This window comes from Rhinatrema bivittatum, chromosome 3 (genome assembly GCF_901001135.1).
Source record: "Rhinatrema bivittatum chromosome 3, aRhiBiv1.1, whole genome shotgun sequence".
Classification (NCBI taxonomy): Eukaryota; Metazoa; Chordata; class Amphibia; order Gymnophiona; family Rhinatrematidae; genus Rhinatrema; species Rhinatrema bivittatum.
In genome coordinates, this window is record NC_042617.1 from 89615697 (window position 1) to 89640851 (window position 25155).

Consider the following 25155-nt stretch of genomic DNA (forward strand, 5'->3'; position numbering starts at 1 on the left):
TTGGGATGGGGGTAGGATTTTGTTAGATTCTAGATGATCGTCAAGTTGAGTATGTACAACTTTTTCAATGGTTTTGGCAATGAAAGAGAGGTTTGAAATTGGGCAGTAGTTGGTAAGGAGTTCAGGATTAAGGTTGTTCTTTTTTAGGATTGGTTTGATGATAGCAGATTTGAGGCATTTGGGGTAATTACCCTCAATTAGGGATAGGTTGACAATTTTGGTGATGGTTTTAGAAATAGTGGGTTCAATGTTTTTGAGGGTTGTTATTGGGATGCTGTCTAAAGTGATGGCTGGCGGGGTTCATTTTGTTTGTGTGAGAGAGGTTAAAGTTTGTGAACCCTCCTCCAATCTACGATAATCTCAGGAAATCGAAAGTTCCCAGTTATGGAGAGTGGGAGATTTTTTTTTTTATCCTTGTTAGTTTTAATTATTGGATGTGATGTATCTGCTGGTTTGAAATTTTTTATTAGTGTTTAATAATATTTTAAACATTTTTATATGTGTTGTTAATTGGCTGAATTTATCAGCAGATTTGACATTCTTTTTATTGGTATGTTTAATGTTTTATATTTCTTAATTGTGTTTGTATTGCTTACAGACAGGCCAATACAGTAAAGCGTGGCCACGGTTACCCTGTTTCTAACCCGCTTTCTACCCACAATTTGGCTGTGTAAGTCTAACACACGATTCACTATCCGTTTTTACCAATCTTTACCGCTTCTTTAAATCGACGCGTATCCCTTTCCGCCCGCGGCATGTATATGATATGTAAACGATTGGATTAGCTATTCCCTCCCATACAGTAACGTGCGGCCTGATTATCGCCTTTTTAACGAACTGTTTTGCCGCGTCTTTAACCCGCTAATTTACCGCCTACCCTGACCCTGGCGTTAGAGGGATGTTACAGCAATAGGCAGGCTTCGGTCAAATAAGTGGGTGGGTTGGAGCAAGCGAGTAACATGGTGTGGCCTGGTTCTCCTACGCTCGGGCCTGGTTCTCCTACACTCGGGCATCGGGGATTGCCAGTCCTCTCTCCCTCCTTCCCAAAGCAAGGCGCAGGGTGAAAATAGACTCGACATGTTATTAAAGCAAATAGAAATTGTAACAAAAGTAAACTTACTGCATGCTTACATCAGCCCCAGTCCTCTCTTCCCTCCTCCCGAGGTGCCCACCGCGGCTCCTCTGCCTCCTGGGGGCAGCCGGCGGCGAAAGTGGCTTCCAGCAGCCCCTCCGATGAAGGTGCATGAACGCACGTCCAATTTGGGCGCTCAAGCAGCGAAGGCGCAAGAGTGCACGCCTTGACCTGAGCGCCCAGATGGACGTCCGAGGTCACGGCGTGCGCGCATGTGCCTTCGCTGCTTGAGCGCCCAAATTGGAGAGAGGACTGGCAATCCCCGATGCCCGAGCGTAGGAGAACCATCCACTTCCTGGTACCTGTCATTTCAAATGTCATTTGAAATGACAGGTACCAGCGCACCCAGGATACTGTATAGGCGCTGTATAGCGCTCTATACAGTAAAATGGATTGCGATTCATGGACGCTTCATGGATGCGCTTTGGACGCGGCTTGCATTTGCATGCCATTTAAATACTGTATCGAGCGGTATGTGATGTGAACTGTGCGCGCGGCAAACGAGCGGGCGCCCGGCACTGCTACACTTTTTCTTACACGCCCTTACTGTATCGGCCTGAGAGTTTGGCTTCTTGTGATTTCCATTTTAGTTTTTGTCTGCACGTTTCAATTTATATTTTATGATCCCTTTAGTCTGTATTTGGTGAGTCTATCTGCGTTCTGCTTGTGTGACTGAGGCTTTATTTGTTCTGCTAGCATGTAGTTTCTGTGTAGGGATTTACAACAATCTGGCTTTAATCTGTTTTCCTAATAGAAGGTGCATTGGTGTTTAGGACCTGATGTAATATTTGCAGTATGGCTTTTTTATAGGTTGAGTGCTGGCAATTATGATATGGAAGGCTTACTATATATTGGAATTGTAGTTCAGTTTATTCCTGGCTTTCTGAGGGCCTAGTCCACACCCAGTGCACTTTACCATAGGCCTAATACCATATGGGATCCAGTAAACCACCTTGATTACAATGAGAAAGGTAGTTTATTAAGTCTATAAAACTATTATTATTGAAAGTGTGTTTTTTGCAGTGTATGCCTATGTAATATATATGTTGTTATAAGTGATATTTTTACTTCAGAAGATTGTACTTTGAATGTCTTTTTTCTATATGCAATCTGCCTTTTTAGGTTGGGGAAGTTAATAAATTTTAAAATGGAAAAGAATGCATACATTTTAATTATGTGGGGAGGGGAGGGGAAATGAAAGGCTGTAAGGTTTCTCCAGAGCATCTAATACCCTTATATCAGCCCTGAGAGAGAGTATGTCACACACACAGATTCCCACCATTCACCAACCTCTCACACCCCAGGGGAGCAGATCCTGGAGAAGGGTGGGAGGCAGGCAATAGGGAATGGAGGAGTTCTATTTCTAGACCCAGGGGGTGGGGTGGCCAAAGTCTGTCCCGCCCCATTAAACTTTTCTCCTGTGCCCCCTAGTGCAGATGCCAACGACTGAGAACAAAAAAAATAACAGGCCCAGAAACTGAGTGGTTAGAGCAGTGGGATGAAAACAAGGGAAGCCAGGGTTCAAATCATATTACCATCCCTTGTGACCTTGGGCAAGTCACTTCACCATCCATTGCCTTCCCCCTGCCCTGGCCCTTGGTGATTTCACCTGCAGTTTATTTATAAGTAGGTTATGTGGAATAATATTCAAGATAGGTATGATAGTGTTTAAACTGCGTGTTTCTGAGTCAACTGTTTGGTTTAATGCGCTCTTACGAATTCATAATCCTGTCAGATCTTTAAGATCCTCACAATTAAACTTATTAGAGATCCCCTCAGTTCGACAGGCAAGACTCTTTAATACTAGGGAAACCTCTTTTTCTATAGCGGCTCCAGCTCAATGGAACCTTATCCCTTTTGAAATTCGTGCGCTGGAAGATGTGAAAAAATTTAAGATGGCATTCAAGAGTTATTTGCTTACCCGTGCATTTAATATTGTATAAATACAATATGAATGTTTCCAACATGCTAAAGTGAGCTCACGGAGTGTTTTTTGTTGAATCTCTCTGTTAGTTCACCCATAAGGTATGTCATTCAGTGAATCTTCTTGTAGGGACAAGTCTCTAATGTTAGATCTGTGCAATATGATATGGTTTCTATGAAACCTGATATAAATGAGTGTATTATTTATGTTTGTTTTTATTATTATTATGTATGTTTTTATGTATATCGCCTAGGCCTTGCAGTGTTAGGCGATTAATAAATTTATTAAATGAAAAATATTAAAATGTCAAAGTCCTTAATGAAATCCAAGTGCAGTACATCTATTACTATCCCCGATCCCTGGTCACCCAGTCAAAGACCAGATCAATCTCTGGTAAAACCATGCAGCCTTGGAGCTTGTAATCCATAGGATTCCAGAAACAGCACTGTCCTCTGTTTGAACAACAATTTTATTAATTTACCCATTTGCATAATTTTTTGATACATCTGCATTTTATGAAATAGGATTTTAATTCTGTTCTGCATTTCAGAGCTATTCTTAATGTAATAATAGGTGGATGTGATATTCTTATTTTGAGGTTGGAATCCATATTTGAATCCAAATAGAATCTGCAGTTTGTGACCATAATAATCCAATTTATGTGCAAAATTATCATTTTACACCTGAATGTTACACACAGTATTTGAAATTGTATTTTATGGAAGCATTGCCAAATTCTAAATGCATTGAAATCACTTGAAAAGAAATTTAATTACCTCGGTGAACATTTCCTGCCAAATGTGTGTGGCGCCTGTTCCCACTGAATAAAGTTCAGTTACGAGAAATCATATTAGTTGGATTAGTGTGCTGGCTTGCATTCATTCAACCACATATAGAAAATATAGGAAAATATAATTAAAATGGGTCTGCATGACAATATAACCTTTCACTGTAATCATATTTTCTCTGAAGACAAGCAGTTCAGCTTAGTCAGAAGTTGGTCATGTGACTATGCTTGGCACTGAAGGGACAGAATTTTCTAGAGCTCTCTGATTAAGTAGTAGCCTTTCACAGCTCATATGCAGTAATTTCAAACTGCAGTGGTCCTGCTTTCTTCCCTCAGGTTCTGTTTTTCTGCTAGGGTCAAATGCATCTTCTGGGGCTGCTGCTCTTCAGAGCAGATTTTTTTACCCATTTCTGGTTTTCTGCCAAAACGTCCCCTGGTTTGTCATAGCTGGAGGTTTTTTTGCATGGTGGCATTGGTCACTCATCTAAGGTCTACATATAGTGAGAAGAAGATTTGCAAAGCTGTAATTTGAAATTCAGTCCATAAATTCACATTCACTTTCTGTATGGGCATGACCTGGCTAGATAGTAAATTTGGACTGTCTGTTTTCCATAATCTCTTTGAGGGGTAGAGCCTGACTTAATTCCTCCTAGGACCCATGATGTTATGATTTTGGGTTGTCCTATTGTTAAAAATAGTAATATAATAATCAAATAGAAGATGGGATTTTTACAATAAAAATGTAAATTTTTTGGCTACCTGTTGGTGATTTTGTTGTTTTTCCCTTTTGTTGAAGTCAACATTAAGCTAGGGAATCCCCCTTGTATGACTAAGATGAACTGATTGTCTTCAGTGAAAGCAAAGTTGCTTACCTTTAACAGATGTTCTTTGAAGTCAGCAGTTTACCCATCCATTTCTCTCTAGGAGTAGTTATTTTACCCAGTCAAAGCTGTATATAATAGAACTGAAGGGATTTGCGGGACCACTGCTGTATGGTAACTACCTTACATGAACAGTGCAAGCTGTTTGCTTTTTAGAGAGCTCTGAAAGGTACAGAAATTGAAGTTGTATTAAATGAATTGACCTTGCTGAGATATATTTCTAATAGGGTCATATGGAAGGGGAAGTATGGGGACTGGCGACTCATCCTTTGCTGCCTGCCTGTGCTACAGTGAGTGATGATAAAACACTTCGAATCTGGGAACTTTCCTCCCATCATCGTATGCTAGCAGTACGGAAACTGAAAAAAGGTAAGCCTAGACTGTATGTTGAAAGAATATTTTCACTAACATCCTCCATGCTCACATTGGTGCATTTGCCCTTGTTTCAACATCTGTCAATTCAAAAAATATTATCCAAGAGTTGATCTTGTAATGGCATTCACTTTTCATTCTCCCTACACTGCTCCATTTTCTACTCTGCTACTCACTTTCAAGCTTTGCCTTTCACAACTTCTTACCATATTCTAAGCCAGCGGTTCTCAAACTTTTTTCTGTTGGAACACAACTGATAGTTAGTTCTCACATGCGTGACACACTGAACACATGACTGTCACAAGGCTAAATGTAAATATACACTTTGCATCCACAGGAACCCCACCCCCATCCCTGACCTTCAGCAATGGGTATAAAGCAGAACTAGAACATTCCTCGAACAACTGACCATACAAATAATATATTCTTGTGTTATCTCAATATCAGCAACACAAACTACCTCTACTACCCCTATTCCTCCTATCATCCCAGAAGAAGAGGCCCAAAACAAATTCACTGAGCTGGCAGCTTTCTTTGACAACAAAATAAAAAATTTACTTATCCTGCTATCAACTTCCAACTCTACTTCAAATTACCAGCCTCCACCTAGCCAAAACCACTCCTCAATGACTCACAAACAGTCTCTAGAATCTTTTGATCTGACATCATCCTTGGAAATTGAATCTATCATCAAGAAAATGAAGCCCTCTTCGCACCCAATAGACCAAATTCCGACCAAACTCCTTCTCACAATCCCGAACACCATCGCCAAACCCCTGGCCGACATCATAAACTGTTCCCTCACTCATGGAATAGTCCCGGACGCTTTAAAAACAGCCTCTCTGAAACCCCTACTAAAAAAAACCTAACCTGGACCCATCCAACCCCATACATTTCCGCCCAATTGCCAACTTACCTTTCATTGCCAAGATAATGGAAAAACTGGTCAACTCTCGATTCACAGACTACCTTGACTCCCACGACATTCTAAACCCATCACAATTCGGATTCAGGAAACACAGAAACACAGAATCTCTCCTTCTCTCATTAACGGACAACATCCTGATGGGCCTCGACAAAGGCCAATCATACCTGCTAGCTCTTCTAGACATCTCCGCTGCATTTGACACAGTCAACCACTCAATCCTCATCAACTGCTTGATGGAAATAGGCATCTCAGGCTCTGCACTCCTCTGGTTAAAATCTTTTCTAAGCAACAGGTATTTCAAAGTAAAAATAATCAACAAAGAATCTTCCCCCATAGCGTCCAAGCAAGCAGTACCCCAGGGTTCCTCGCTTTCCCCGACTCTATTCAACATCTATCTTCTCCCCTTATGCCAACTACTCAAAAACCTCAACCTCACCTACTTTATTTATGCGGACGACATGCAGATCCTAATCCCCATCAAGGATCCCATCTCCGACACTCTAAACTATTGGAACAGCTGCCTCCACGCTATCAATCTCCTTCTCACTAGCCTCAGCCTGGTTCTCAATACGTCAAAAACCGAACTCCTGGTCATCTCCCCCAATGATAATAACCCTTTAGCCAGCACCACAAATATACCATTAGTAAATCAAGTGAGAGACCTTGGAGCCATACTAGACTCCAGAATGAACCTTAAAAAATTCATTAACACCACCACTAAAGAAGGCTTTTATAAACTTCAGGTCCTAAAACAATTAAGACCACTCCTTCACTTCTATGACTACCGATCTGTCTTTCAAGCCATACTATTCTCAAAAATTGATTATTGCAATGCTCTCCTGCTTGTTCTCCCGGCCTCCTCCACCAAACCTCTTCAGATGCTGCAAAACGCTGCAGCTAGGATCCTCACAAACGCTCGCCGTGTGGACCACATCACACCGATACTAAAAATACTACATTGGCTACCCATCCACTACAGAATACTCTTCAAGACGCTGACCATCATTCACAAATCCATATATCAGCAATCCTCTCTGCAACTAACCATACCCCTCAAATTACACTCCTCATCAAGGCCAACCAGATCTGCATTCAGAGACTCCCTCCAGGTTTCCTCTAGCAATTCCGCTATACACAACTCCATTGAAAAACGAGTGCTATCAACTGCTGGACTGCATCACTGGAACTCTCTCCCGCCAGACATACGCCAGGAACATTGTCATCTCACCTTCAGAAAAAAATTGAAAACATGGCTTTTCGCCCAAGCTTATTGCTGAAGAAACCTATGTATCCTGCACAGACCACCACCCCTCGGTTGCGTCCTCCTTTCAGCCTCTCTTAGGAACTGCTATACTAGAACTGCTCTCTCATATAACATTTCAAATTGACTACACGATGTAAATTGTATTTAAGTTTACCATATAAGCTACTGCTCTCTGCTTACCTGCTCTTCTCTACAGTTAGAATAGTTATTGTTAATCTATCCCTTATCTTCAAACGGCCTTGTTTTACTTCCCTGTTTTAATGTAACTTTCGCTTTCCGTGTTAACTGGTTTCCCCCCTTGTTCATTGTAAACCAGTATGATACGACCTGGTCTTGAGCATCGGTATATTAAAAGAATTTAAATAAATAAATAAATAAAATACTACCAGGCATAATAGCCCTACTTATAAAAAGACAGCAGTTCACCACCAATACACCTATTGAGAAGACTAAAACTGTGAAGGATTTCAAAGGGGCATGGGATAAACACTGTGGATCCTTAAAAGGCTAGAGCATGGGAATAAATAAAAAAGCTTAACTGGCATGGAGCGGCAGTTACTACCCTTAAGAGAAACATGGGGGTAACCTGCACAGAGCGGCGGTTGCTCTCTTGGGAAGCTTGCTGGGCAGACTGGATGGACCATTTTGGTCTTTTTCTGCCGTCATTACTATGCTACTAAAGTGAGGTATTTTACTAGCCCATATGCTAATTAAACACCTCACCTCAGTCACACACTCAAAATCGACCTTCACCAAGTACAAAAAGACCACAAATTATAAATATGGAGACAGAAATTGGAATGGAAACCCAAAAAAGCCACTCTGCATGCAGTACAAACTGTAGAAATGGAAACAGAAATATAGCACCTAACACAGTTCCAGGTTCTGCAATAATGCACACAAACTAATCCGCACAAAGTTACACCTACATTATGGCATGCACTCAAATGGCAGCACTACAAATATTAAACCAGGCCCTAAACACCAATACATCTCTAGTTAGGGAAACAGAAAAAGCCAAGCTGCTATAGATCCCCGCATACTTTTATAGTTGTAAAAGTATATGAATAAATGTTTCAAAAGAGCAGATGAACAGACCAACATCAAACAATTAAAAACTCTTAAAAATTATTAAAAATTCTCTGAACACTAATAAAATATTTCAAAACAGCAGACACATCACATAATACCCAATAATTAAAATGACAGTCAATCAATAAAAATGAAATTAAAAAGCCATCTTTACTTACCCTCTCCAGCAGTTCTCCTACTCCTTTCCCTGGCAGTTCACACCAGAAGCAGCAGTAGTTGCTAAGCTGTCCTCATGGTCCTCTTCCTTAGGGACTACAATCAGTCTCTGTCTCTCTCTTACACACTCACACACACACACACACACACACACACATATACAAACCAGTCACACCTCCAGGACCAATCTGTTTCTCTCACACATTCACACACACCAGTCACCTCCCTGATCAGACATTCTCACTCATACAGATGTCATCTCTCTGACCAATCTCTCTCAATCTCACAGTGTTCTCTCTCTCTCTTACTTACACACAGTCTTTCAATTACATACATGTTCCCTCTCTCACACACAGGCTTTCAATCACACACATGTTCCCTCTCTCACACACAGGCTTTCAATCACACACATGCTCTTTCTTTCTCGCTCTCTCTCACAAACACACACAGACAGACGCACCCTCCCCCTCGCATATATACCGCACACACACAAGCACCTTCCCTGTTTCAAATACACCACACACACACACACACACACACACACACACACACACATTGGCCTCAGCTGAGCAGCTCAATCTCCACCCCCTGCTGGCCTGGTATCTGGTGGTGGCAGTGCTCTGATCTTCGGGCTCTACTGGCCTGGACTCTGGCGGCGGCCAGCGCTCCAGTATCATCAGTGCTCCAGTCTTCGGCTCTGCTGGCCTGGTTTCCGGTAGTGGCAGTACTTTGATCTTCAGCCCCCGCTAGCCTGGTCTCCAGCAGTGGCAGCACTCCGATCTTCGGCGCCCGCCGGCCTGTTCGCTGGTGGCAGCCAGCACTCTGATCTTCGCTCCGCCGGCTGCGGGTAGCACACGACATACCTGCCGGTGCTTGGCAACACACTGGTGTGACATGACACACCGGTTGAGAATCGCTTTTCTTAGCATCCTTTCTTCAATGTTACATGTCCCAATATTCTTTCCCTCATTTCTTCCTGCATTTCCCATCCTGTACTGTATTTATTTATTTATTAAAATTTCTTAATCACTTTGTGCACAAGCCCTGAGCGATTTACAAAATCTAATCTGTTTACTATTCTTTTTCCTCTATAGCACACATTGGGGCAGATTGAGACAGGTGGGGTGTCCAATTTAAAATCCTAATAATACTCTTCAACTTGCTAAACAATACCTCATCCTTATGGTTATGCTCCACTTTACGCATTTATCAGCCACCTTGTCATTTACGCTCTGCAGACAAAAACCTTTTACAAATTCCTACAGTAAAAACAGCTAGACTAAATTTTACACGCAATCGTGCCTTTTCAGTTGCCGGACCAACAATATGGAACTCCTTACCCAATCACATTCGTCAATTCTCCACAAAACTTAACTTCAAAAATGCAATTAAAACCGATCTATTTTCACAAGCCTTTCCTAATCTATAACCACAGTCAAACACCTCAAGTTACCACCTCCATGTTTTAACCAGAGATTAAGCCTCCTGTTTATTTCAATGTTTTATTATTGTTTTTATTCCTTTATAATCATTATGTATGTTACTGTCTCATTTGTAAACCGCCTAGATCTACTTCATGTATGTATATGCGGTATATAAAAACATTTTAAATAAATAAATAAATGTCAGTGGTGTACATGTCAAGGCTCAGTGCTAATTTTATCACACTGCTTTGTCCCAGCCTGCTCCTGAAAGTAATGTATTATCCATTCAGATCACAAGATGCAAACTTTCAGACCCCATAGCAACCAGCTTCATGAATATATTTACGTGGCTGACTATTTCTTGAAACGAAGCCTTCTTAGTCCTGAAATTAGCAACTTACCTGCAGACATCAAGGCACTTTAAAAAAACTTTTTTTAATTTACTGCTTATGAAAAGTTGCCAGCTTGATAGCATTGTAAACTGAAGTCCTCCATTTATCCACAAGAACAGGTATGGCATAAGCAGTGGCAGTTCAAGCTTCCCCATGTTGCCTTGCTAAGAGTCTTAAATCTGCTCTGGAAGGACTGCCTCTGAGCGTGAGAGGGTTATTAAGTATAAATGCATAATCTCTGGGCTCTACCAGATTGCTGACATTGGGGCTAATTCATGTAAAATTGTAATACTGCTTTTTGAGATGTGGACATTGTTCCCTGGCGTCGAGATTGAGATCATCAACAAATAGCTTTCAGATGGTAATGACTTTTGGTCACTACCAACCTGAACTGGATTTGAATCGATGATCTAGAAACTAAAATCTGTGTAATTTTGCATCCTTTCTCTTGAGTCTTCCAATCCTAAAATAGCAAAGTATTTTAAGGAAAAAAAGGAAGTTTAAGTAATATATTAGTATAGCTGACACTTCTTATACCTAGTGGCCCTGTTGATACATGACAGTTGGTGGCTATACTTCTATTAGGGATGTGAATCGTTTTTCGACGATTAAAATTATCGTCCGATAATTTTAATATCGTCTTAAACCGTTATGGAACACAATACAATAGAGATTCTAACGATTTATCGTTATAAATCGTTAGAATCGTGAGCCGGCACACTAAAACCCCCTAAAACCCACCCCCGACCCTTTAAATTAAATCCCCCACCCTCCCGAACCCCCCCCCAATGACTTAAATAACCTGGGTGTCCAGCGGCGGTCCGGAACGGCAGCGGTCCGGAACGGGCTCCTGCTATTGAATCTTGTTGTCTTCAGCCGGCGCCATTTTCCAAAATGGCGCCGAAAAATGGCGGCGGCCATAGACCAACACGATTCCACGGCAGGAGGTTCTTCCGGACCCCCGCTGGACTTTTGGCAAGTCTTGTGGGGGTCAGGAGGCCCCCCCCAAGCTGGCCAAAAGTTCCTGGAGGTCCAGCGGGGGTCAGGGAGCGATTTCCCGCCGCAAATCGTTTTCCGTACGGAAAATGGCGCCGGCAGGAGATCGACTGCAGGAGGTCATTCAGCGAGGCGCCGGAACCCTCGCTGAACGACCTCCTGCAGTCGATCTCCTGCCGGCGCCATTTTCCGTACGGAAAATGATTCGCGGCGGGAAATCGCTCCCTGACCCCCGCTGGACCTCCAGGAACTTTTGGCCAGCTTGGGGGGGGGCCTCCTGACCCCCACAAGACTTGCCAAAAGTCCAGCGGGGGTCCGGAAGGACCTCCTGCCGTGGAATCGTGTTGGTCTATGGCCGCCGCCATTTTTCGGCGCCATTTTGGAAAATGGCGCCGGCTGAAGACAACAAGATTCAATAGCAGGAGCCCGTTCCGGACCGCTGCCGTTCCGGACCGCCGCTGGACACCCAGGTTATTTAAGTCATTTGGGGGGGGTTCGGGAGGGTGGGAGATTTAATTTAAAGGGTCGGGGGTGGGTTTTAGGGGGTTTTAATGTGCCGGCTCACGATTTTACGATTTTTCACGATATTTTACCCCCCCAAATGGCAACAATACGATTCCCTCCCCCTCCCAGCCGAAATCGATCGTTAAGACGATCGAGGACACGATTCACATCTCTAACTTCTATCAGTACTTTCTGATGAACACCAGCTGAAACATTGATAAGTGATAGAGCTATACCATTTTTGTGCCCTGCTTTCTCATCATTGCTTGTCCTTACAACATGACTGTAGCTCACAAATATTTACACAGCATTATCTGTCATGTGTCAACACTGTTCATCCACATAGATTGAAAGCTGTTTGATGTAGGAAACCCCAGCTCTTCTCCCACTGTATGTCTTAGTCATTTACATAAGAACATAACATAAGATCTGCCATACTAGGTCAGACTAAGTGTCCATCAAGCTCAGTATGCTGTTTTCAACAGTGGCCAATCCAGGTCACAACCTGGCAGGATCTCTTTTATGTATGTCTAGAGCAAGGGTGGCCAAATGCCATTTTACAAGTCTCATGCAACTCCCTGAAACTAAAGATGCAGCTCTTTGAGCATTGGTGGCAGCAGCCTGAATGGACCAATGGGAGGAGGTAGTATCATTGGCTCATGTGGGCCAATGGGAGAAGATGATGTTGGCAGCAGCCCATATGAGCCAGTTGGAACAGGAGGCTATAGCAGCAGCCTGTGTATGCCAATAAAAAACAGGTGGGGCGAGTGGAGGAGATTGGTGGGATCAGAAGGCAGTGTCGGTGGTTTGTATAGGCCAAAGGGAGAAGGAAAGGATGGCAGCAGAGGAGAAGGTGGAGTCAGAGGTGTCATCAGTAATCTTTGCTGACTGCAGGGAGCAGATGATGTCACTGGTGTTCATAGGGCAAAGGGAGGAGGCGTTGTCAACAACCCTCACAGACCAGAGAGGAAAGCTGTTTGCTGAAGTGGACACACAGTAAGTGAGAGACTAGGGGATAACAGAGTGGGGTCGAGAGAATGAGACTTCTGGGGATGATGAGGCTTTCAGAGAGGGAGACTAGTGGGGAAGGGGTGACTCGTAAGCAGAGGGGGTGGGGATTGAGAGAGGGAGACAGGTGAGGTGTCCAAGTGAGGGAGACTGGTGGGACTGAACAAGGGGAAGACACAGAGAGAGGAAGACTGGAGGCACGAAGGAGGTTGAGAAATTGAGACTGCTAGGGATTAGGGGGAGTTTGAGGGAGAGACTGGGGAATAAAGGGGGGTTGAGAGAGAGACTGGTGGGAGCAGTGGAGGGTTTGAAAGAGGAAGACAGGTGAGCATGGGGAAAGGGGTTGAAAGTGATACTGCTGGGGAAGAGGGAATTTTAAGAGAGGAAAACTATTGGGGATGAGGGGTGTTGAAAGAGAGGGAGATTGCTGGGGTTAAGGGGATTGAGAGAGATGGAGACTACCGGGGATGAGGGAGGTTTTGAAAGAGGGAGACTGATTGGGACATGAGGGGTTGAGAGAGAGGAAGACTGGTCACAGGGGAAAGAACAGAGAATTAGACTTGGGGATGAGGGGTTTGTGGGAAATCTGCTGGGGAGGAGGTTAAAAAAAGACAAAAGGCATGGGGTTGAGAGAGGGAAACATCTGAGGACAGGAGATGTTTGAGAGTTAGGAAGACTGCTGGGGACGAAGGAGGTTTGAGTGAGGGTGACTGCTAGGGATGATGGGAGGTTGAGAGGTTGAGAGAGAGGTTGACTGGTGGACACAGAAGGCGATTGAAAGAATGAGAATGTTGGGGACAAGAGAGATTTGAGAGAGAGGGAAACGTGGGGATGGTGGGGGATTGAAGGAGAGACTGGTGTGGACAGGTTACAGGGATTTGAGAGAGACTAGTTGGAACAGGTAGGGAAATAGAGAATGGTGGGGGCAGGGTGGGGGAACTGATTGAGAGAGAGCGATTGATAGGTACAGGGTGAGGTGAAAAACCTACTGGTGGGAACAGGATAGGGTGATAAAGAGAGAGAGACTTAGATACAGGGTAGAGGGATTAAGAAAAAGAGAGACTGGTGGGGATAGGGTGGGGGATTGTGGGCATATGGGGAAAGATGAGTGTTCACAGCTGCTATGTATCCTTTCCTTTGATCCTCAAAGGGGACCCCCTCTCCCCATCGCTTTGGTAATGGCATTATGGTTTCTTGGCTCTTAGTGCATGAAAGGTTGGCCACTCCTGCTCTAGAGTTCTTCGTATGTTGTCAACCTTAATGAAAAATACATAAAGGTACTCTGAAGAATAGACTGAACAAATATGTATCAAAGACAAATCAAGCTAACAGAAACACAAAACTCCAGCTGTAATGGAAAAGCTATTTCCCATTGATAGCAGGGCTGAATTAGCCATGCTGTCATGGGAACTGTCTATCAGTGCCCAGGAGGCGGAGCTTCTGAGTAGAATACAGAGCTTTGTTCTGTGCGGCTGAGGCTGCGCCTGCCTTCCCGCGCAGAAAAACAGTCTCTCCTCAGTCTGTTTTTTTCGCGCTTGGGATCGCACGCGGGGCTTCGTTCTCCTCAAGCTGTACAAAAAAACCAGAAAATAATGTCCGAAAAACCAGGTCCGAAAAACCAGGTCTTCGGGGTTTAAAACCCTGCGATTGCGGCAAAATCATGTCCATCACCGATGGACATGATCACTGCTATTGGTGCCTCGGGCCCGATCACCAACAGGCCACATGTAAATACTGTGGCAGGATGTCGCCGCAAGCCAGGCATCAGAAGGCACAAAAAATCCAAGCCCTCCGAGAGACGCAGTCGGGGTCGTATGCCCCACCTTTAGAGTCTCACTCGTCACCGGGTCCCGCGAAGCACAAGACCCCAAAGGTAAGGAGGGCGACATCCGTAGAACCCTCCTTCTCCAGGACTGGGGGATCCATTGGAGGAGGCCGAGCCCGGAGTCAAGGCAGTGATAGCCATGACTCAACGGAGCATAATTTGCAGCATCAATGGCAGGAGTCTAAGTCGCACGGAGCGGGCGACTCGTATAGACCTGCGTCGAGTACCTCCACAGGGGCGACGTCGACATGAACGCTTCCGTGACACGAGTCAGAGAAAAAATCAAAACACAAGCCTTCACCGGCGCCGGAATTGGCGCACTTAGAACGGTCGATGCCTTTAACAACGCATGCGTCGAAACACTCAATATCGAAGCACAAAAAGCCAAAGCCGACGCAAGGAGCGTCGATAGTGGTGCAAGGGGAGTCTATGTCGACGCGTCAGTAGCAATACAGAAAGCGTCACGATCGATGCATCGACCATTGGATACGGCGCAAGCTTCGTCAAAATCGACGCATACAGTCTCTAGGCAGATGCAACCAGCATCTTCACTGCAACTCGAGGCGCACAATCTGACACAACCGAAAAAACCATCACCACACATCTCGACTCAGGTCTCGAGAAGGGAGACCCACTTGGAATGTGGGAAACGGCAAGAAAAGCGCCGGACGAGGTCGGTTGGAAGCAACCCGCAATCTTCTCCATCCCCGGGAAGGGGAGTGGGTTTTACCTCGCACCATACTGGCAAGAGGCTCTCTAGTTCACGCTTCTCAGACCAATCCATGTCCCCAAGAAGCGAGATTCACCGTCAATCGACACCACAGTCTTAGGAAGAGTATGTCAGGCTTACGTCGTTCTCCTCTTCCCCACGACGGCCATCTAACCATGATTCGCCAGTATCTACACAGGGTTGGATGAAGCATCACCCCAACAACCAGTCTGAAAGAAAAGGAAGACTGAGTTGGGAGGGGAAGATCCTTCGCCACCTCACTCAGCGACACAGGGAAAACCGCAGATGCCGACGCAAACCCGAGAGGCGTTTTTCCAACTATCAATGGCCCTGTCAGGACTCTTTGAAATGCTGCAATCCACGTTTCAACTTCCCTCATCTCCCATGGGTAGCATGACACCGTCACCTCGCCCACCCTCATCACTTGAACAACTGAGGAACCCCTCTCCACCAGTTCCATCCCATCAAACGCCCATAGAACCAAGTAGGGGCCAATCACCAGCCAAGACTGACTCTGATTCCCCTCCCTCATCACCCACATCATCAACGGGGTATCCATCGGATCCGCCGGAGGATACATCTGAACCATACTCACCCCCAGAAGATCTCTTGTCCAAAATTCCTGGATAAGATGTGAGGAGTTCTCAACCTGCAGGTCCAAAAACTACAGGATCCTCAAGCAGAAACGCTCGGACTACTCAAAATATTCGATGTACCAGCTGAAACCCACCTTACTACCATCCCACAAGTAATTGGATTCAGTCCTGGAAAAATCATGGGAAATACCGTACACTATTCCATCGGTCTCAATAAAGACCGACCTCAAATTTAAAATGCAGAAGTCACAATTCTATTCTACGCCACAACTGCCACACTCTTCGTTGGTTGTGGAATCTGCAATGCAGTGAGCCAAAAGGTCTAAAATGCACGCGTTAGCACCTCCAGGGAAGGACCAACGAATCCTGGATGATTTTGGGAAAAGGTCGTACCAATCGTCTATGCTGTCCTCCCGGATCTGTCAACATCAATTCTATTTGGTCCAATATCTATACGAAAATCTACAGACACTAAAGGCGGCACTGCCCACTCCAGAGTCACCATCCATAACTCAGCCGACACAGGACCTAGAAGAAGGCATTTGGCACCTTCTCCAAACAGTGTACAAGTCGTTCGAGTTGTCAACTTGCACATCCGCCTTGGCCATTGCCACCCGCCAAATGGCCTGGCTCCGTTCCAGTGCCAATAGGGAAGATCTTCATGAATGGCTGGTGAATTTACCCTGCAGAGGCGACAATCGTTTCGGGGACAAATTTCAAGAAATGGTTGCAAACTTGAAAGACCAGGCAGTGCCTGTCCAATCGTTGATACAAACATCATCCTTCGCCGCACAACGTAGATATTACTCTGCCAACCGCAGACAACAATATCACCGTCGCCCCTTTAGTCAATATCAGCAGTTTCGCTCTGCTCCTTACAACCCACTGCAACAGGCAGCACCTCAACCTCTTCAAGCGTCAAGGGGTAGATCAAAGCCACAAAGAACTCAGGCACAGCAGCCTCAACCGGCGGCCAAAGCGACCCCATCTTTTTAATACAACTGCCATCATCACTACCACTGCATCCACCAGGGAGGATCTCATTATGCCTACCATGTTGGGAGATGATAACTACAGATCTATGGGTTCTAGAAATCGTAAGGCAGGGATATCAGCTTCGTTTCTGCAACAAAACCAATCTTCTCCACCTAATGCCCAATCGAGCTCCATGTCAACAGACTCAATTGGCACAGGAAATTTCATCCCTACTCCAAGAGCGATCCAACGAATTCCCATACATGCTCGAAACAAGGGATTCTATTTACCTTATTTCCTGATTCCCAAGAAAACAGGTGGGCAGCGACCATTTTTGGATCTACGAGATTTGAACAAATACCTAGTTAAAGAGAAGTTCAAAATGGTGTCCCTAAAAACCATCTTACCACTTCTTCAACCCAAGGACTGGATGTGCTCGATAGATTTGAAAGATGCCTACACCCATATTCCTATCCACTACTCCTCAAGGCGGTACCTCTCTTTCCAGTTTCGGGAGCAGCATTTCCAATATAGAGTACTACCCTTTGGCCTCTCAGCAGCCCCCAGGGTTTTCACTAAGTGTATGGCAGTGGTGGTGGCACATCTACGTCAGAGGGGCATCAAAATCTTTCCTTACCTGGACGACTGGCTCATAGTGGCATCTGAACCACAGATTCTCAACGACTACCTTCACCAGACATTACACTGTCTACACAGTTTGGGAATTGTAGTCAACTACCAGAAATCCAATCTGACTCCGACACAATCTCTTCAATTCATTGGGGTGTGTCTGGATATAATCCGCACCAGTGCTTTCCTGCCAAAGGATCGGAGACTAGAGATGCGACAACTCTTTCGCTCCATCTGTTTGCTCAATAAACCTTCAGCGCAACAGGTCCTCCCCATCCTGGCCACATGGTGACAGCCATTCATACTGTTCCAAACACGAGACTACACATGCGTCGACTACAATGGGGACTCAAGCGACAATGGAAACAGCACTCATAGGCCTTAACATCACGAGTGATGCTGACTCAGGCAATGCTGCAAGATATAGCATGGTGGCTCAAGGAACCAACACTCAAGAAAGGAGCATTGTTCACTACACCCCCCCATGACATAGTTCTCACCACCGATGCATCTCGCAAGGGCTGGGGAGCTCATTTGGACCATCTGCAAACTCAAGGTCTCTGATCCCCACAGGAACAGAACCTGCAAATCAATCTACTTGAACTCAGAGCGATAAAGAACGCTCTCCAAACATTCCTTCCACACTTAAGAGGCCGGCGAGTCATGGTCTACACCAACAATCAAGTAGCGATGTTCTACATCAACAGAAAAGGAGGGTCCGGTTCATGGTCCCTCTGCAAGGAAACTCTGCAAATCCTGGAACATGTGTCACATCACTCAATACACCTTCAAGCAACGTATCTACCGGGGGCCATCAACACTCAAGCCGACCGTCTGAGTCGCATATTCTACCCTCATGAGTGGACACTCAATCAACAAGTGGTGGATACTCTTTTTGAGCACTGGGGAAAATCAATGCGAAAGTCCCTCGCTTTTGTTCAGTGTGAACCAGTGCTCATCCATCCTACCATGGACAGAACCTCTCATGTATGCGTTTCCTTCAATACCTCTCATTACAAGAACATTACAAAAATGTACAAGAGACACAGCTCAATTAATTTTGATAGCGCCGTCGTGGCCATGCCAACTGTGGTACACCCACCTCCTGCATCTATCAATAGCTGAGCCAATATTGCTACCAGACCGCACAGATCTCTTGATGCAGGAACAAGGAACCTTGCTCCATCCCATGCACAAATCGCTACACTTGACAGCGTGGAGATTGAGCGGCTCCTCTTGAAGGAACAGGGAATCTCTGTATTCGTGCAAACTATACTTCTCGCCTAAAGGAAACCATCAACCCGATGAAACTATGGCTTCAAATGAAAGTGGTAATTGTCCTGGTGCTCTGCTAAAGGAATCCATCCATTAGACTGCTCACCAGAAAGTCTATTGGACTGTCTTCACTCTTTATACATCACAGGCCTTGCAACTTCGTCTATCAGAGTACATCTCAGTGCGATAGCGACCTATCACCGCCCCTATAGAGGACAACCTATCTCTGTCCAACCCTGTATTTCCCATTTTCTAAAAGGTCTGACTCATCTACAGCCTCCGGTTTCCAAGCCGCTGGTGCCGTGGAATCTTAATTTAGTACTCAAGCAACTGATGGTAGCACCCTTTGAACCAATGGACTCGGCACACATTAAATATCTTACTTGGGAAAGTAGTATTCCTCAATGCCTTAACGTCAGCAGGCAGAGTCCGTGAACTTCAAGCTTTAGTGCACTACAGCCTGTATATGCAATTCTATCATAACAAGGTAGTACTTCGCACACATCCTTCTTTCCTTCCAAAAGTGGTCACCCATTTCCACTTGAACCAGTCCATCGAATTACCAACATTCTTTCCCAAGCCTCATCAAAATGATAGGGAGCGATTACTACAGACTGCAAAAGAGCATTGGCATATTATAAAAGAAGAACGCATTCAGAGTCATGAGTGTCCCAATTATTTGTCTCTTTCAACCCGAACACTCCCAGTCTACCGGTAGCGAAATGGACCATATCCAGCTGGATATCCCAATGCATTCAATTCTGTTACACAAAAAGTAACCTAACATTGTCTTCTCAACCTAAGGCACACCAAGTGAGGGCAGTATCGACTTCCATGGCACACCTACAATATGTGGCACCCATAGATTTTGCAAGGCAGCCACCTGGTCTTCAGTACATACGTTCACATCTCACTACTGTCTGGATCAACAGACAACTGACGATGCTAAACTCGGATGAGTCATTTTGCAAACCATGACAGCCTGAGCTTGTGACTGACTATCCACAATTTTAGATCACGCATAATGACTTCCTAACCATATGACGGCGTAATCGGGAGCTTAGGATTCCCATGACAGCATGGCTAATTCAGTCTTGCTATCAATGGGAAAAAGTAAGTTTGCTTACCATAAACGGTGTTTCCGTTGATAGCAGGATGAATTAGCCATGCTGACCCACCCACCTCCCTGGATAGTCAGCAACTTATGTTCATGAACTGCTAAATCACAGTCTGAGGAGAGACTGTTTTTCTGTGAGGGAAAGCACGTGCAGCCGCATAGAGCAAAGCTCTGTATCTACTCAGAAGCTCCGCCTCCTGGGCCCTGATGGACAGTTCCCATGACAGCATGACTAATTCATCCTATCTACGGAAACACTGTTTACGGTAAGCAAACTTGCTTTTTTCACCTATAATTTTGCAATTAAACAGTGATTGCATTTCTGGAGCCCACCTTCACCAAAGAGTGTTATACTGAGTTTAAATTACAGGATCTGGTATTTCATTCACTTTAGCAATCTGAGCTCCTATTTTTCTGTTTTTCAAGCTAACCCTCAAGCCAGAGAATCTGTAAATTAAATGTAAGACTTGTGCTTATATTTGGAGGACACTTATGATGCTATGCAGTTATGCTCAACAGGTAATAGTGTACAAAGGGGATTTAAGGATTCAGAAGCAGTTACTCAGGTCTGATATCGGCCAATGAATCAGTCAATATGAGGGAAGAAAATAAGCTTTTTATTGAAGAAATTTTGGTGTACTGGTTTCCACATCAGTCCATCTTTTCTTTCCTGAGGTATTTTCTCCATTTTATAACAGTGAGAAAAGTCCATCTATTGTCTTTCCTGTAAGTATCAGTAAAATTCTTTATAATTTCTTCAAAACCTAATTTATAGAAGTGTTTATATTTCCTAAAGACTGTTATTGATTGCCTTTGTTTTAGGCAATTCCAGTTCTCGAGTGCCAAAAGTTAGTTGGGTTTTCAGGATATCCACAATGAATATACATGCATTTGCATGCAGTGGAGGCAATGCATGCAGATATATCTCATGCATATTCAGTGTGACTAGCCTGAAAACCTGACTGGTTTGTGGCACTCAAGGACTGGATTTGCCTACCCTTGCTCTAGGAATAGTGTTATAATCTCTTTAACATTTCTGTTCTAGGTGGAAGATGCTGTGCTTTTTCCCCAGATGGGAAAGCCTTAGCAGTAGGATTAAATGATGGGAGTTTTCTGGTGGTAAATGCTGACACGCTTGAAGATATGGTTTCCTTTCATCATAGAAAGGAAATGATTGCAGATATCAAATTTTCTCCAGGTATGTTTTGAACCAAAGAGGATTTCTTTCTTGAAGATAAAAGTTCAAAAACAAATGGTTGAATTAGCACAAGTTTGAAACTTGTGAGCAGTAGTGCCAATCATCAAGGCTTCAACCTTAGATAACAACCATTCATGCATCTTTAATAAATATTCATAATTCAGTCACTTTCTTTAAAAACCCCTCTATTCACTCATTTCATAGTGCTATGGGATAGAGCAGAGGATAGCTCCTTCCCTAATAGTCAATAGGCACACAACACCATAATTAGAAGCTGGATAACTTTAGGCAAGTATATTCAGTGGGACATTTCTCCTTCTGATTATAAGGGGCAAGTTATCTGACTAACTTTAGTTGAATAACTTGTCCACTTGACCTACTGAGTATGACCCCAAAATGTTTAAATGATAAATAATCATTATTAAATTGTGTAACATATACTGAGACAGCTCACTTTTTTGGTTCACCATCTTCTGGTCTACATATTTTTGTTTGTTTTCCTTTTTAGTGATGTTATTTAGACTGTGTCCTAACCTAGGTAGAAGAAATAGTGCTGTACGCTTTTTAGTGATCTTTTGTCCTAAATCATCTGGTGCTGATAGTTAGGGATGTACAGTCATTTGAAACCACAGTCTGTCATTTCATGTCATTTTTAAAACAAAACAATAGAAAAACCCCCAAAATTTTGTCTTTTTTTCTTCTGTTGTTTTTAGTATGCACTATTTGGACATAATGCACACTATTTCTGAATAGTGTGTACTATTTCAGAAATCTAAAAAAAATGAAAAAATTAGGAAAAAAAACTCAATGATGTAGAAATTTGCCTCCAAATGATACGAAATGACAGAACATGAAATTTTTTGGCCTGCACATCCCTACTGACAGTTGCTCCTCTCTGTTTCAACTTGCATACAGTAATAACATAGTAAATGACAGCAGAAAAAGATCAATTTGGCCCATCTCATGTTCCCAGTTCTAATTCTTCCACTTTGTTTGTGATGAAGTGATCCTATTTTCCCTCTTTAACCTATGCAAGACCAGTCTAAATGCCTGGTCCACCTTAAATCCTATAGAGAGAGTGAGTCCTGTGGGCGGGACCCAGCTGTGGAGGTTAAGAGGCAAACATGGCTGAGATCAGTAGAATAGGCCCTGGTTTCCAGAAGGCAGCTCCTTCAACATTGCTTTTCTAAAGGTGAAGCCTGTATCTGAATGGTGATTGTATCTGTATTTACTGCCGAAGGTAAGCAGATAAGCTGTATTTTGATGTGCATTGTAAATAAAATCACTGAAAGAAGCTTTGACCACTTACCGTATTTTTCGCTCCATAAGACGCACTTTTTTCCCCCCAAAAGTGGGGGGAAAATGTATGTGCGTCTTATGGAGCGAATATAAAAAAAAACCTAAAAATCTGACAACCCCCCCCCCCCCAAGACCTGCCGACTTAATTTACTGCAACCCCCCACCCTCCTGACCCCCCCCAAGACCTACCGACTTAATTTACTGCAACTCCCCACCCTCCTGACCCCCCCAATACCTGCCAAACGTCCCTGGTGGTCCAGCGGGGGTCCAGGAGCAGTCCGGGAGCGATCTCCTGGGCTTGGGCCATCGGCTGCCAGTAATCAAAATGGCACCGACGGTCCTTTGCCCTCACTATGTCACTGGGACCGACCAATGGCAGCGGTAGTCCCTGTGACATAGTAAGGGCAAAGGGCCGTCGGCTGCCAGTAATCAAAATGGCGCCGACGGCCCTTTGCCCTCACTATGTCACTGGGACCGACCGCTGCTATTGGTCGGTCTCAGTGACATGGAGAGGGCAAAGGGCCGTCGGCGCCATTTTGTTTACTGGCAGCCGACGGCCGAAGCCGAGGAGATCGTTCCCGGACCGCTCCTGGACCCCCGCTGGACCACCAGGGACGTTTGGCAGGTCTTGGGGGGGTCAGGAGGGTGGGAGGTTGCGGTAAATTAAGTCGGCAGGTCTTGGGGGGGTCAGGAGGGTGGAGGGTTGTAGTAAATTAAGTCGGCAGGTCTTGGGGGAGTCAGGAGGGTGGGGGTTGTTAATTAATTTAAAGGGTTGGGATGGGGTTTTTTTTGGGGGGAGGGGTTCCCAGAGAAAAAAAAGTTTTCTGATCTGGGGAGTGGACTGAAATGGCCCTCCCCAGACCCGAAAACAAAATGGAGAGAAAAAAAAAAAGCTATGCACTCCCCTAATTTGCTCCATAAGACGCCCAGACGCAGAGCCGGTTTAGCACAATTTTTTTTTTTTTTTTCCCCTCTGAATCCTAGGTGCGTCTTATGGTCAGGTGCGTCTTATGGAGCAAAAAATACGGTATTTACCATGCCACAAGGTGTATGAGTATATAAACTCTCATACTGAACCTAACACCAGCTCCTCACTCCCATGTCTTATCTGAACCTTCCTGCTATTCCACTCTATAGGGCCAATGCAATAATTGTGCACTGAAAGCAGGCACTGAACAGTCGGCTTTCACTTTCTTAACGTGCTCACAGGTGCCCCTTCTGGTGGTGCCATGCAATATTTAAATTAGGGGTCCTGTTATCAAGGAGGCCGCAAGCGTCGGCCATATACCGGTTAGGAAAAGAGATGCCAAATTTATCGGCATTGGTTTTCCTAAACGGCAGACAGACAGGGGTTCAGGAAACAGACGCTTGTCAACTGAGCGTCTGTTTCCTGCACCTGATTGTTGGCACTTTAAAAAATTTTTTTATTGTTTTTAGATACATTTCTTCCTCCTACTTAATATCGCAACGATATTAAGTAGGAGGCTGTACAGAAAAGCAGTTTTTTCTGCTTTTTAGTACTACTTTAAGAGCGAATGCCTGCTTCAGAGTGGTGTTAATTTTTGAGCTAAAAAATGTGCGTCTTAGACGCACATTTTTTTTTTTGCATGCGGAGTGAAAAGCTTTAGCCTCATTCACATGCATTTGTATGTGATGAGCGCTATTAGTTTCAATCTGCGTTGGACACGCATTCACTTAGGACAAGCAGGATGGTAGTCCTCACATGTGGGTGACATCATCCGATGGAGCCCGGCACGAAAAAATTTGCCAAAGTTTCTAGAAACTTTGGCCAGCAGATTGGGCATGCCCAGCCTGCTACTATCCGCGCATCCACGCGATGTCCCCCTTCAGTCTCTTTTCCGTGGTGCAGTTGCCTCATGGTCCATGGAGCTCTAACCTTTCAGATTTTTTTCCTCGATTTTTTTGAGTTGCCTTGCCAGCATGGTAGGTCCTTCTTTAGCCTTTTTCTTCGATCTTGCGGTCGATTCCCGACTCTTCACCCTCCGTTGTCCGTCGGCCATCAATCGCACGCCAGGTCTTTTTTATGGCGTTGACCGGTTTTCGTCTGTGCCCCCAGTGCCTGCGGACCATGTCCATCACGGATCCACATGAGGTTTGCATCCTCGGCCTGGGGGCCTTGCACATTGTCCGTGGGTGCCGTCTGTGTGATCAGATAACACCCAAGGGGTGTTGGGCGCGCCTCAACAAAATGGAAAATCTTTTTGGGACCCTGAATTCTCCACTCCTGCGTCAGTTTCTTTGATGCCCAAGGATCGCGGGGAGCCATCTCCGTCTCTAACTCTTGCAATCCCTCTAGTTAGCACCGCCAAGGATTGGGGAGAGGGAGATTGATCCTCAGTAGTCTCTCCCCTCCCCCAGACCTCGGGGTCATCGATCTCCTCAACGCTGGGGAAAGACCGAGCCGAGCTTCAGAAGCGATCCTGGAAGCACCAGCACCGATCACGTCCCGACACGGAACGGCATCGGCTGCTGCTGAGCTGCCATCAAAGTGGCACCGGCCACCAAAGGCCCCATCCTCCAGTTCCCCCGGTAGCCCAAAGCGTTCCATACCGATACCAGTGCAGGGCGCTGTGCCACCTCGGGGACCTGAGGATGAGCTGGCGACGCCTTGTCCCCCTCCATTAGTCCT

At 44.8% G+C, this 25155-nt stretch overlaps 1 protein-coding gene across 1 annotated transcript in view; it reads left to right on the forward strand.

Moving 5' to 3' along the window:
- EML6 (EMAP like 6) overlaps positions 1–25155 on the forward strand; it is an 815949-nt gene that overhangs the window by 455829 nt on the left and 334965 nt on the right. Inside the window, exons 21-22 of the mRNA XM_029593447.1 lie at positions 4952–5093; positions 21054–21206. Of these exons, the coding sequence (XP_029449307.1) occupies positions 4952–5093; positions 21054–21206 (295 nt within the window). The remainder of the gene's footprint in view (positions 1–4951; positions 5094–21053; positions 21207–25155) is intronic.